At 41.1% G+C, this 12,421-nt stretch overlaps 1 protein-coding gene across 5 annotated transcripts in view; it reads left to right on the top strand.

Moving 5' to 3' along the window:
* LOC101686176 overlaps positions 1-12,421 on the top strand; it is a 206,216-nt gene that overhangs the window by 156,904 nt on the left and 36,891 nt on the right. For all 5 annotated transcript variants that reach the window (XR_006606817.1, XR_006606816.1, XR_006606819.1 and 2 more), the window contains exon 38: positions 8,214-8,323. Coding sequence is in view for 1 of the 5 variants with exons in the window: in XM_013056673.2 (XP_012912127.1) it covers positions 8,214-8,323 (110 nt within the window). In the remaining 4 variants the exon portion in view is untranslated. The remainder of the gene's footprint in view (positions 1-8,213; positions 8,324-12,421) is intronic.

Genomic DNA, 12,421 nt, shown 5'->3' with positions numbered 1-12,421 from the left:
TAAGACATTGTCATTCTTAACAGTGCTTCGAGTAACTGAATTCTGGAAATAGGGCTTTGGGAAAAGGCTTGCAATGAGAGGGCAAGCCACTTCTCAACCTTGGATGTCATCACAGCCCAGTGAGGTTAGCTTCAATGACAGAACATTTAATAAGACACAAAGCACTCGTTGTCTGTGCGCATTTGCTGCATCCAGGCAGCTCCCTTCGAGTCTTGGGAGAAAATCCACAGGCACCCAACAGGTGCAACCCTCTGTGTGTTTCAGGCTGTGGTTTAATGAGACACCCGGATAGTGGGGGAAGGGAGGAAGCATTTTGGCCTTGCAGTTCTGCTGTGTGCTGCCTGGGGCAGGGTGCTCCTTGGCTGTGGTTGGAAAGGGCTTTCAGTAAGGGGCTGATGGGAGTCCGGCATAGGGGAGGTAGAGTTATTGTTAATGGTGGTAAGGTAGATATTACCAACATTTGGCTAGAGTGTGCTGGCCAATTCTAAGCTCATTTTCGGATTCTACACTCATGACTTTTGAAACAAATGCCAACAGTGAGGATGTCTTGTTATTGTAGGTTTTGTTTTGGTCTGTGTGGCATGACTTGATGTGGGGGTCCTACTGTAGTGCATTCCGCCAGGGCAAGTGATGGAGTCCCTGCTGTATGTCAGGGATGCTTTTATAGACATTTCTTCAGGGTAGAGTTCCCGAGACCTCTGTGGACCAGGAACCTTTAAAGAAGGCATTAAAACCTCGAAGGCATTAAAACCACCCACCTACTGTGCATTTCAGCAGCAAGAAGCCACCATAGTGAATGGGGCTTCCAACATGGGCCACTTCTTCATGCAGAGACCACCTTTTGCAGTCAAGGTTAGCTTGGCACCGGGAGTTTCTAGAGAGGGAGTTGGGAATGGAAATTACTGAGACCCAGGCAACCTCCCAAGCTCATGTCCTTCCCTCAGGGTCTTCTCTCTCCCTCTTGGCCAACTCTGGTGTCCACATTTATTACCAGCCAGAAAGAAACCCTCCAATACTTCTCTGTCTCCCCCACTCCTTCTCACCTTGTCTTAGAGCTTAATCTTGTATAATTTCTGAATGAGTTTCCAGTCTATCAGGGAGCATCTGAAAATGTGGCAGCCATATCTGGTCCAGTGCTAGTTTGTCGGAGCTGATCTGGTACTCCCCTGAGAACTTTAAAAAGTCACTCCAGACATCCTTGTTAAGTCTCAGGGCTTGGCTTAGCAGAGAGTTGAGTTCTACTGATTCAGAAAGGCTCTGTTGTTCCCCATATTTGACATTTTGGCATTGAAGTCATTCTTAATTGATTTTCTCAATTTCTCTGGACTTTTATAAGGTCAGCCATCTCCAAAGTGGAATGTCTATATCCCAGGGGTGTGGGAAGAAAATATTAAAGCTTCTAGATAGAGGAAATCCATATGTAAGAAATCACATGTCACATTCCACATCGAGGTGTCTCAAAATGATCACTTTGAGGCAATCCACAAGCAAGCACTAAGAATAGTGGAGACACTTGTAATCCTGGTACGTGCTTATTGTCAGTTACATTATGAGGTTAAAAAGATAACCACATCTGATAAGAAGTCAGAAAAATAATTTAAAAAGTCAAGAAAACTTTTAGGAATGTGGATTGAGATCCACTCTCTTTGCTGGTGAGTTTCACCCTAAGCATATCATATTATATTAACCAGTGATATTATTGTAGGTAGTTAGAAAAACATAAATATACACATGTTAACAGTAAGTGGACAAAAATGTTTTGCTTGAACCTAAAGTTTCCATTCCCTTGGTAACATAAACTGGTAAAGTACTCACTAATCATGGTCTTTGGGTTACCTATGTTTACCTAGCATCATTGATCATTGTTTGTTCATGCCAGTTTTGCTTGTCATTGTGTTTGAGTAATTTAATTTAGTACTATGTAAACCAATGAAATGGGAGTACAAAAAGATATCTGTCCTATAAAGACCAAGTTGAAATAGATAAACTGTGGTACAATCAGTCAATGGAATAATATTTAGTGCTAGAAAGAAAGAAATGAGCTCTCAAACCATGAAAGGACATGGATAAAAATGCATATTCCCAAAGTAAAAGAAACCAACCTGAAAAGACTACATATTGTATGATTCCAAATATATGACTTTCGAGAAAAGGCAGAACTATGGAGACAATAAAAAGATCAGTGGTTGCCAAGGGTTTAGAGGGGAAAGAAGGATGAACAGGCAGAATACAGAGGATCTTTAAGGCAGTGAAACTATTCTGTATGAAAATATAATAATGGATAATTGGCATTGGCAATAATTGGCATCTTCCAATTATACATTGTCAAACCCATAGCTTCACCAAGAGTGCACCATAATGTAAACTATGTACTTTGAGTGATAATGACATGTCATTGTACACTCATAAGTTGTAACAAACATACCACACTGGTGTAGGATGTTGATAGTTGGGGAAGCTGTGTGTTGGGGTAGAGAGGGCATGGAATATGTGGGAAGTCTCTGTACTATCTGCTCAATTTTTCTATGAACTTAAAACTGACCTTAAAAAAAGAAACATTTGGATTGCTTCATGGTCTTTTAGTTTTCTTTCCATAAAAAGAAACAAGCAAACCAATAAAGCCACATACTAGAAAACCACACAATGTGTTATGGTTTCTAGAAGAAAGATAGTACAGATCTCCAATGAGTGGGTTCATACAAAGAAAAGGCCTAAGTTCTATGTTAGAAAATTGGCAAATGTTTGTATATTTGCACATTTTAAAGTTAAATGTTTTTAAGTTAAATACTTAAGTTAAAATATCAAGTTACTGCAAGTCATTTTTTAAAAGCATTCTCTGGTTTAACAGACTTCTTTTGATTAACAAACCTACTCTTAGTCTTGATTGTAAGGAAAGGACTTCTACTGTGTTTTGCAAGGGTTAGGAGGCGAGAGGCGGATGTTTTGTTTTCTTTTTTTACCTAAACAAGTTTGGGAAACTTGTGGTAAATAATGTTAAAAAAGTTTTCTTTGCTCCAGACCTTCTCAGAACCTTTACTATGATAGTGTGCACTATAAAGCTCCAGAAGAGAGAGTATGAAATGTTCTTTTTTTTTAAATTTTTTAATTAAATTCAAGTTAGTTAACATATAGTATATTATTAGGTTTAGGGTAGAGTTTAGTGATTCATCATTTGCATGTAACACCCAGTGCTCATTACATCAAGTGCCCTCCTTAATGCCCATCCCCTAGCTACCCATTCCCCTACCCACTGAAACATTCTTTAAATTTATTTGACCACAGAACCTTTTTCTTCCCTTGAGAATATATATTGCCAACTCAAGGGACTAGTGTTCTGGGGAGCAGTTTGAAAAACAACAGGAATACAAAATATATACATGTATATGGTTGAAACAGTAAGATTTCAACCTACCCACTTTTGGGGGGACAGCCGGCTGGTTGTCCAAGTTTCAGTTCTGCTTGGCTCAGGACCCAGGAGTCACTCAGGCAGAGGTTAGTGGTTGTATTAGAGAAGTGAAATGCTAGGAAACCAAGATGCCTTTCCTAGAGGGAGGAGGCTGGAGGGTAGGGAGAATGTTCATAGAGGGAGAGAGGGGAAGTGGTTTGGCAAGCAGGAAGTCAAAGTTTCCTCTAGTCAAAGGACCTGGGAACAGAGTGAGAGGAAAAAACAAAACTCTAATTCAACCTCCAGTGTGCTGTCTCCTGCCCACCTCTATGCTGCTGTCAAAAACCGCTTCATCTTAAAGAAGCCATGACCATACACACACACACACACACACACACACACACACACACACACACTGATATTGAGACCCATTTGGAGATCACCAACTCCACCTAGCCAGGAATTACTTCTCTTGGATGAATTCTACTTTCCCTGGCTTCCCATGACTCCTGGCTACAGAAGTACTTGCATGTTTGAACTTGAACTCATGAGGAAGACGCATGGTGGGAAGCTTTCCCAGTACTTCAGTAAAATACTTCCCTTTCAGCTGAGCCCAGAGCCAAACCCCAAACCACCTCTGTGGGCATTTGCCAGGTGATGACCCCCAAACCAGAAATGGGTGGCAGATGTGGTCCCTCACCAGGCTTTTCCATGAGCCAGAGATCTACCGCCAATGTACCCTGGAATGCAGTATCTAATTTCTTGTCTGAAAATTTTCTGAAATGTGCATGAGCTCTGTTTTGTCAAAGCTTAGACTTACAAAACATCTTAGGAAGTGTAACTTCTAGGTGCATTAACTCTTTTGGATTTTCCACTCCAACCATGCCAGGACAATGGTGTTAGGTCTACTCACGTTTATTATCCTAAGGGAAAAACAAAGTTGGATTTATATGTTCATGATGGAAAATAGTCAATGGTAGAAGAATTCTGGAACCCCATTTTCAAAATCGGGACCACCCAATAAATAAGATAATTGCACATACCAAGGGCTCCTGCTCTGTCATAGCCACATTTCTGAGAGGATTGCGCTGGATTGTGCTGGATGCTTCCTCTTGTGGGCACCAAGTCTCTGTCAGAAAAATGAAAATATGAGTAGGAAATCACATCTGAAGTTAGAAACAGCTGGGAACAGGGGGTGGCCTTGCGTGTACTCTTGCTGTTGGCCAGCACCCCCACAACAGAAAAGGGGGAAGGGCAGGGCTTGGCTTCTACCTCTGACTCCATAGGCTTCTCTTTGTTTCCAGACTCCCCTCAGGCCATGCACAAGGAAGTAGGGCATACCTAACATAATTAAACATATACATGTGCTTTTCTCTTCCATATGGAAGTTAAGGAGTGTTGACATAGTCCCACAGTTCCAACAGTCATATTATTTTTAAGTTTGATTTCTTTAACAGCTAATATATTTACCTGGTTCAAAACTCAAAACAATATGAAAATATATGTTCAAAACAATATGAAAATATGCCACCCATTTCTGGTTTGGGGGTCATCACCTGGCAAATGCCCACAGAGGTGGTTTGGGGTTTAGCTCTGGGCTCAGCTGAAAGGGAAGTATTTTACCAAAGTGCTGGGAAACCTTCCCACCATGCATCTTCCTCATGAGTTCAAGTTCAAACATGCAATAAGAGATCTCGTTGCCGCCACTGACCCCCTTTCATCATCTCATGTAACCATTTTCATTAGTTTTTTAATATATACTATTGGTGTTTCTTTATGCATATACTAATTCATTCATTTGTCCAATAGCTATTTATTGAGCAACTAGGATGTACCATACTACTATATTTTAGGCACTGTTTGGGGGATACATCCTTACTTTCATGGAGCAAAACACCTTATTCTTGTGGAGTTTATGATCTAGAAGGAAATGGGCCGATAATAGGCAATAAACATAAGAAATAAGAAAACAATGGAGTAAGGAGGATGATGGTGTGGGTGTTTGAAGAGGGCACGTTGTAATTTTAAATAGGGTGGTCAGGATAGACTTCATGGAGAAAGTGACATATTGAGCAAAATTTGAAGGTGATGAGGGAGTTGGCTATGTGGCTGTCTGGGCAGACAGATAAACAGACAAAGAACAGCCCATCCAGAAGCCCACACAGAGGACCTAAGCAGACCATCCCTACCATGTTTATGGAACAGAAAGACCCAAGTGTGGCTGGAGTGGAGAGAGTGAGGGAGAGTACTAGGAAATGAAACCAGAGAATAATAATGGAAAGACAATGGATCATACAGGGCCTACTCTTAGTGTTTACTCTGAATGTAATGGGGAACTTGTCCCAAATTTTGAGTGACATGATCTGACATATTTTATTTTTAAAGATGTATTTATTCATTTAGGGGAGGGGGAGAGGGAAGGGAGAGCAAGAATCTCAAGCAGACTCCCTGCTGAACATCGAGCCCAGCTTGGAGCTTGATCTCACAACCCCTAGATCATGACCTGGGCCGAAATCAAGAGTCCGATGCTTAACCAACTGAGCCACTCAGGTGTCCCTGATATGACATATTTTAATGGAATCTCCCTGGCTGCTGTGTTGAGAATGGACTGTAAAGGGAAAAGGGTGGAAGAAGGGAGAGGCTGCTTTGGAGGCTAATGCAAAAATCCAAGCATAGGGAGATGGTGGTCAAACAAATCTGGGAGCAGTGGAAGTATTAAGTGGTCAGATTTGGGGCATATTATTGAAGTAACCACTAATGGATTGTGTGTTGGATGTGGGAGAAAAAGAAGAGTCCATGATACTCCAAGATTTTTGACCTGAGAAATTGGGAAAGTAGAATTGCCATCCGCTAAGATGACAAGTTAGGGAGGGAAGATCAAGAATTTATTTATGCCCAAATGACATTTAAAATGTTTTTAGACAATGCACCCCAATGTTTATAGCAGCACTGTTCACAATAGCCAAACTATGGAAAGAGCCTAGATGTCTGATGTCCATCAACAGATCAATGGATAAATATGTGGTATATATATATATGATGGAATACTATGCAGCCATCAAAAATTGAAATCTTGCCACTTGCAAAGACCTGGATGGAACTAGAGTGTATTATGCTAAGTGAAATAAGTCAATCAGAGAAAGACAACTATCATATGATCTCACTGACTTGAGTAATTTGAGAAACAATACATAGGATCATAGGGGAAGAGAGGCAAAAATGAAACAAGATGAAACCAGAGAGGGTTTCAAACCATAAAAGTCTATTTATCTCATGAAACAACCTGAGGGTTGCTGGAGGGAGGGGCATGGAAGGAATGGGGTGGTTGAGTGATGGACATTGGGGAGGGTATGTGTTATGATGAGCGCTATGGATTGTGTAAGACTGATGAATCACAGACTTGTACCCCTAAAACAAATAATACATTATGTGTTAATAAAAAATAAAAAATAATAAAATAAAATGCTTTTTAGATATCTAAGAAGAGATGCCAAGTGACTATTGGATCTAAATTTGAAGGTTGTCAGCATATGGATGATATGTAGCCATGAGACCAAATGAGATAGCCAAGAAAGTGAGTGTAGGTAGAAAAAAAGGTAGATAAACCAAGGGCTGAGTCTGAGGACCCTCTCATATTAAGAGCTGGAGGGGGGGTAGGGGAAAAGAAGAACCAGCAAAAGGGACCAAGAGGGATCAAACAAGAGGAAGAAAACCAGGACAGAGTGGTATCCCAATGTCTAGTAATAAAAGTTTCTCAAGCAAGAGGAATGTGACAAATCATGTGTCATGCTTCTGGTAAAGTAGTGGTTCAAGTAAAATGAACATTTTTAGTAATGCATTTTTAGTAATGCTGAGGTCACTGGTACTTGATACAAAATCAGTTTCAGGGAGGTGGTGGGGGAGAAAGCTTCTTAAGCCTTCTCAGCAGGCTTAAGAAGGATTTTGAGAGAAGTCACAGACAGTAAAGACAGGGGTTGTGGGGTGAAGGATTTTTATGAGGTGGGAGAAATAACATGTGCTATTGTGAATGACCCAGGATAGAGGGGAGAAGTGATATTGGAGAATGCTGTATTTCTGGAGTGATCATCTTGAATAGGCTTGAGGGGATAGACCCTCCTTGAGTATATTTATCATATCCTTCTCATAAAAGATAAGAATATCTTTATACTTACTGTTCTTCACCTGGTATCTTTCACATAACAAACTATGGTTCTTTCCATATCAATACACGGGAAAGTTTCTCTCTTTTTTATAGCTGCATACTATTCCATTGGAAGGACATACCACAGTTTATGTATTGCTTCCAAGATACTGCTGTCCTAAACAATGCTACTCTGAATGACTGTATATATGCCTCATCTCATAAGGCAGCCTGTTGCCACTTCATTCCATAGTCTGTCAGCTCTCAACCTTTCTCGTCTATGACTGTAAATACAATAGCTCTTCATTTATTTCTATGAGTTGTGTTAGACCAAAATAGGTGTTCAGATATATGTAGGGACTTAACGAAAATAGATATTGTGTTGGATCAATAGTAACATTTGATTTGGGATTTTTAATTATGATAACAGAAAATATTGTTCACTGGGCTGTAGAGGTACTTTTCCAAATCTTTTCATTAGAGATCTTGTTAGAGATCTTCCTTATTCCTATGTTCTGGAGGATTCTGTGACCTCAACCACCTCCTCCCCTCCCCCTGCCTCACTCATTAGTTTTTTGTGTATTTGGAAATAACAGCTTCTTGTGTCCAGTGTTATGTCTCAGAGAATAGCTATTAATTGTTTTTCAATGTTTCCTGATACTACCATTGGTATGTTTCTCCCCCTAGACCTTTGGAAGCACCATGTCATGAAAGAAAACTTTTCCATTAACAGGCCACAAATAGTTGAAAAATTCAAACAGAGATTAATGGAAAATTACCAGGATGGTGGACTAGAGGTATGTATTAAAAGTTAATCATTTTAGAGTGTGTTTTATCATAACAGAAATCAAATCAAGGAAGACTTTCCCTTTAACACATTTCCTAATGCTTCCCTTACTCCCTCAGAATAAAGATAGAAATTCTGAGGCTTAACTCAAAGTAGTAATCACTTGTCATTATTTTCATTTTTGAAGAAGATTGATTTCTAATAAATTATGGGAGAAAAATTAGAATATGCATGTTGGTCAATTTCAGATTTGGCCAGTTTTTTAAAGTAACCTTGGAGTTTGTTGATGAATAAGTTGTTTTAGCAACATTTCCTGTGTTTATTATTTTCAATTTTATTATTTTATTTTATTTTTTAAAAAATTTTTGAGAGCAAAAGCACATGTGTGTGCATGCACATGCAAGTGAGGGAGGAGAAGTAGATGGAGAGGGAGAGAGAGAATCCCAAGCAGACTCCATGCCCAGTAAGGAATCTATCTCATGACCCGAGATCATGACCTTGACCTGAGCAGAAATCAAAAGTTGGAAGCTTAACGGACTATGCCTCCCGGGTACACCCTGGGTTGGTTTTTGATATAGAAGATTTAGATGAGAGAAACTAAAATAGCCTATGATTCCACTACCTAGAAAACATTTTTTGAAATATACAATACAAAAACAAACAAATGATCAGAAATGGTAACATGTCCACCCTTCCCTTGCTATAGCATCCCCACATCTCCACAAAGGAAACCAGTATCAACAATTTTTTTGTGTTTGTATATTTATTTGAATTCATAATAACTGTATATAATATATATTTAACAATCATATGTATTTACTACATACAATATACACACACAAGTCCTTGGAGTTGTCAACTGTTGACCTAACTAACTCTAAACAGTGTTGAAAAGAATAAGAGAGCCTATGTGGATATATGACCATAGCAGAACTTTCAGGATCATTAAATGAAGCGTAAGTTCATTAGGTAGCTATGACTCCAGTTGCCTTTGAAATTCAACCATTTTTTAAAAACCTGATTTAGCAAAACGTGCTTAATTTTTTAAAACAACATTTCCCTCCAAGTTACATTTTTCTAAGCTCTTCAAATATTCCCCACAATTTTTTTAAAAGACTTTATTTATTTATTTGATGGAGAGATCACAAGTAGGCAGAGCAGCAGGCAGAGAGAGAAGCAGGGAAGAGGGAAGCAGAGAGAGGGAAGCAGGCTCCCTGCTGAGCAAAGAGCCTGTTGCAGGGCTCTATCCCAGGACCCTGAGATCATGACCTGAGCTGAAGGCAGAGGCTTAACCTACTGAGCCACCTAGGTGCCCCATCCCCATAATTTTATAATAAACACTTGAGTCTTTAGTTATGAGGTAGAGAATTCACCAGCTTGATTGGGGACACATTTTTCCTTAGAGCCTGATGATTGACACGTATTTCATATAAGCTCTCACTTATACTCAAACGTGGTCCTGTGTATTCTGATGAGGGGGGCGAAGTGGTTCCTTTTGGTCCCTGCAGCTCAGAGATTTTCAACCAGAGGTACAGAGGTGATTGGGGTGGGGCAAAAAATTTTATGGTTCTCCTTAAAAAAGGAAGGAAATTCTGACATGTGCTTCATCATAGATGAAGCTTAAAGACCTTATGCTCAGGGAAAAAAGTTGGTCACAAAAGAATAAATGCTACGTGATTCCACTGCTGTGAAATACCCACAGTAGTCGAATTCATAGAGACAGAAAGTAGAATGAATGGTGGTTTGTTAGGAGCTGAGGGGAGGGGGGATGGGGAGTTGGTGTTTAGCGGGAACAGGTGTTACAGTTGTGCAAGATGAAAAGAGTTCTAGCGATTGATTGTACAACAGTGTGAATGAACTTAATGCCCCTGAACTTTACACTTAAAAATTGTCTAAATGGTGGCGCCTGGCTGACTCAGTTGGTAAAGCATGTGACTCTTAGAGTCAAGAGTTCGAGCCCTACCTTGAGTGTAGAGATAACTTAAAAAAAAAAAAAAAAAAAAAGGTTTCTGGGGCACCTGGTGGCTCAGTGGGTTAAAGTCTCTGCCTTCAGCTCAGGTCTTGTTCCCAGGGTTGTGGGATCGAGCCCCGCATCAGGCTTTCTGCTCAGCAGGGAGCCTGCTTCCTCCTCTCTGCCTGCCTCTCTGCCTACTTGTGATCTCTATCTGTCAAATAAATAAATAAAATCTTTTTAAAAAATGGTTTCAATGGCAAATGTTACAAGAGTTATATTTTACTACAATAAAAACAAAAAGTTTGTGGCTCAAGATCTGCTCAACCCCTATGTATATCCTGTATATCCTTTACTCCAACATTGAAGATGGGATTGTCTAGGAGAGAAATGTGGGAATTAGGGCAAACCCATGTCAGGTATAACTAACACCCAAAGCACACTGAAGGGGTTGGTGTCTGCCTGCCAGTGTCTTGGAATAAGAGGACACCAGGACGTTAGATCCCTCCAAACTCTATGCCTGGTGGACCTCTAAGCCTCTTCTGGATCATATTCAGTGACAAGGAACTCTCTCTCTTCCAAGCCCACCCGCCCTCCCCACCTCTTCTGGCAGCTCTTGTTTCAAGCAGCTCTCACTGGATTGGTTTGGCCTCCCCACCACCCCCATCATGAATCCTAGTTCTGTCCCCAGGACACCACCGATCGTAGTTCTGATCCCTCACAACAAGCCGTTAGGTATCTAAAGACAGGTCTATCGGAGAAACTCAATGAGCACCATTGCTGGTGTGTGTGAAGCCTCAGTAAAATTACAACAAAGGACCTGCTCTAGTAGTACAAACCCAAAGGGGTGTCCCTCTAGGTGGTGGGTTATAAACCGTTACCCCTTCCTCCAGATGGGTGCAACCCAAGCCAGGGCACATGAACTGGAAAAGGGAGCAGGCACCGTGCTCCCCCCTCACCTGGGTGCTTCTGGGCAGAGGACATGAGCCCTGCCGTCTCTTCTTCAGACTAAACTGCCTTCATGTCCTCCACTCACTTTATATGAGTAGCCCTCCCATCCTGGTCGGTCCCCTCTAAGTTGAAGATCATCTGACCAGGTGAAAAGCGCACTTGTTAATGCATGTTCTGCTTTGATTAATGCCGTGAGCGTCCTGGGTATTGGCAGCCACGTCATGGATGACTCATTAGGCTGACAGTCACCTGAAGCCACGTTGCCTTCAGACATCCTGCTGCTGCCTTATTATTAGCCTTGTTCTTACTCAGTTTCTTCCAGTCTGAACTTGAAATCCTTCAAAATCTGGATTTTTATCATCTGGCATACTCTCTCTCCCTCCTAGGCTCATGTCAGCCTGGCCCCAGTCTCCTCATTCAAGTCATTACTAGGAGTGTATGTCAGGACAGGTCCCCAAGCCCTGTACTACCTCCCTGGGGGTCCCCTTCAGGCTGACCCCACTCTCTGGGCATAGTCCTTCCGTGGCCAGCAGCCCATCTGTTGTACTGTCACCTAGCCTATGTTCTCCATTGGTCCACAAGGACATCATGAAGAACTTTTCCAGATCTCCTGATGAAATTCAGGTACACCGCATACATTATATTACTTGAGGATAAGGTTCATCTGATTTGATTTTTCTCGAATCCATACTGGCCTCTAGTGATCTTTGTCTCCTCCTCCAAATTCTAGGAAACCAGTCTTTCACGATCTGTTCTAACATCTTGCCCACATTTTATACCAAATATGCTGACTAAAAGTTAGAGACTGACCTTTACTGCAAACCAGAACTATAATAGTCTATTGTGTGGATTCCAGAACCATTTCCATTCACATGCCAAAAGTCATTCATTCATTTAGCAAGTGTTTCTGGATCTCCTTTTCCTCCCCCCCAGACACTTTATTAGATTAAAGGCAAAAGGTACAGTTCTTGCCCTCAAAGAACTTATGGAATCAGGTGGCCCAGAAGTGTCAAAAAAGGCACTTCACATTAAATGCTTTGAGGGAGGCATACACAGGAGATACAACCCATCTAGAGGGTAGGGAAGAAATGGTCAGGGAAGACTGCCTAGAGGAGGGGTTGTCTGGGCCAAGTCTTAAAGTACAAATAGGAATTAATCAGATGAAGAGGGGCTGGGGAAGGAAGGCAGAGAAATCTAAGAAGGGAG

This window comes from Mustela putorius, unplaced genomic scaffold (assembly GCF_011764305.1).
Source record: "Mustela putorius furo isolate JIRA1106 unplaced genomic scaffold, ASM1176430v1.1 tig00000450_pilon_pilon_pilon, whole genome shotgun sequence".
Taxonomy (NCBI): Eukaryota; Metazoa; Chordata; class Mammalia; order Carnivora; family Mustelidae; genus Mustela; species Mustela putorius.
This window is presented reverse-complemented; position numbering and strand designations above follow the sequence as displayed.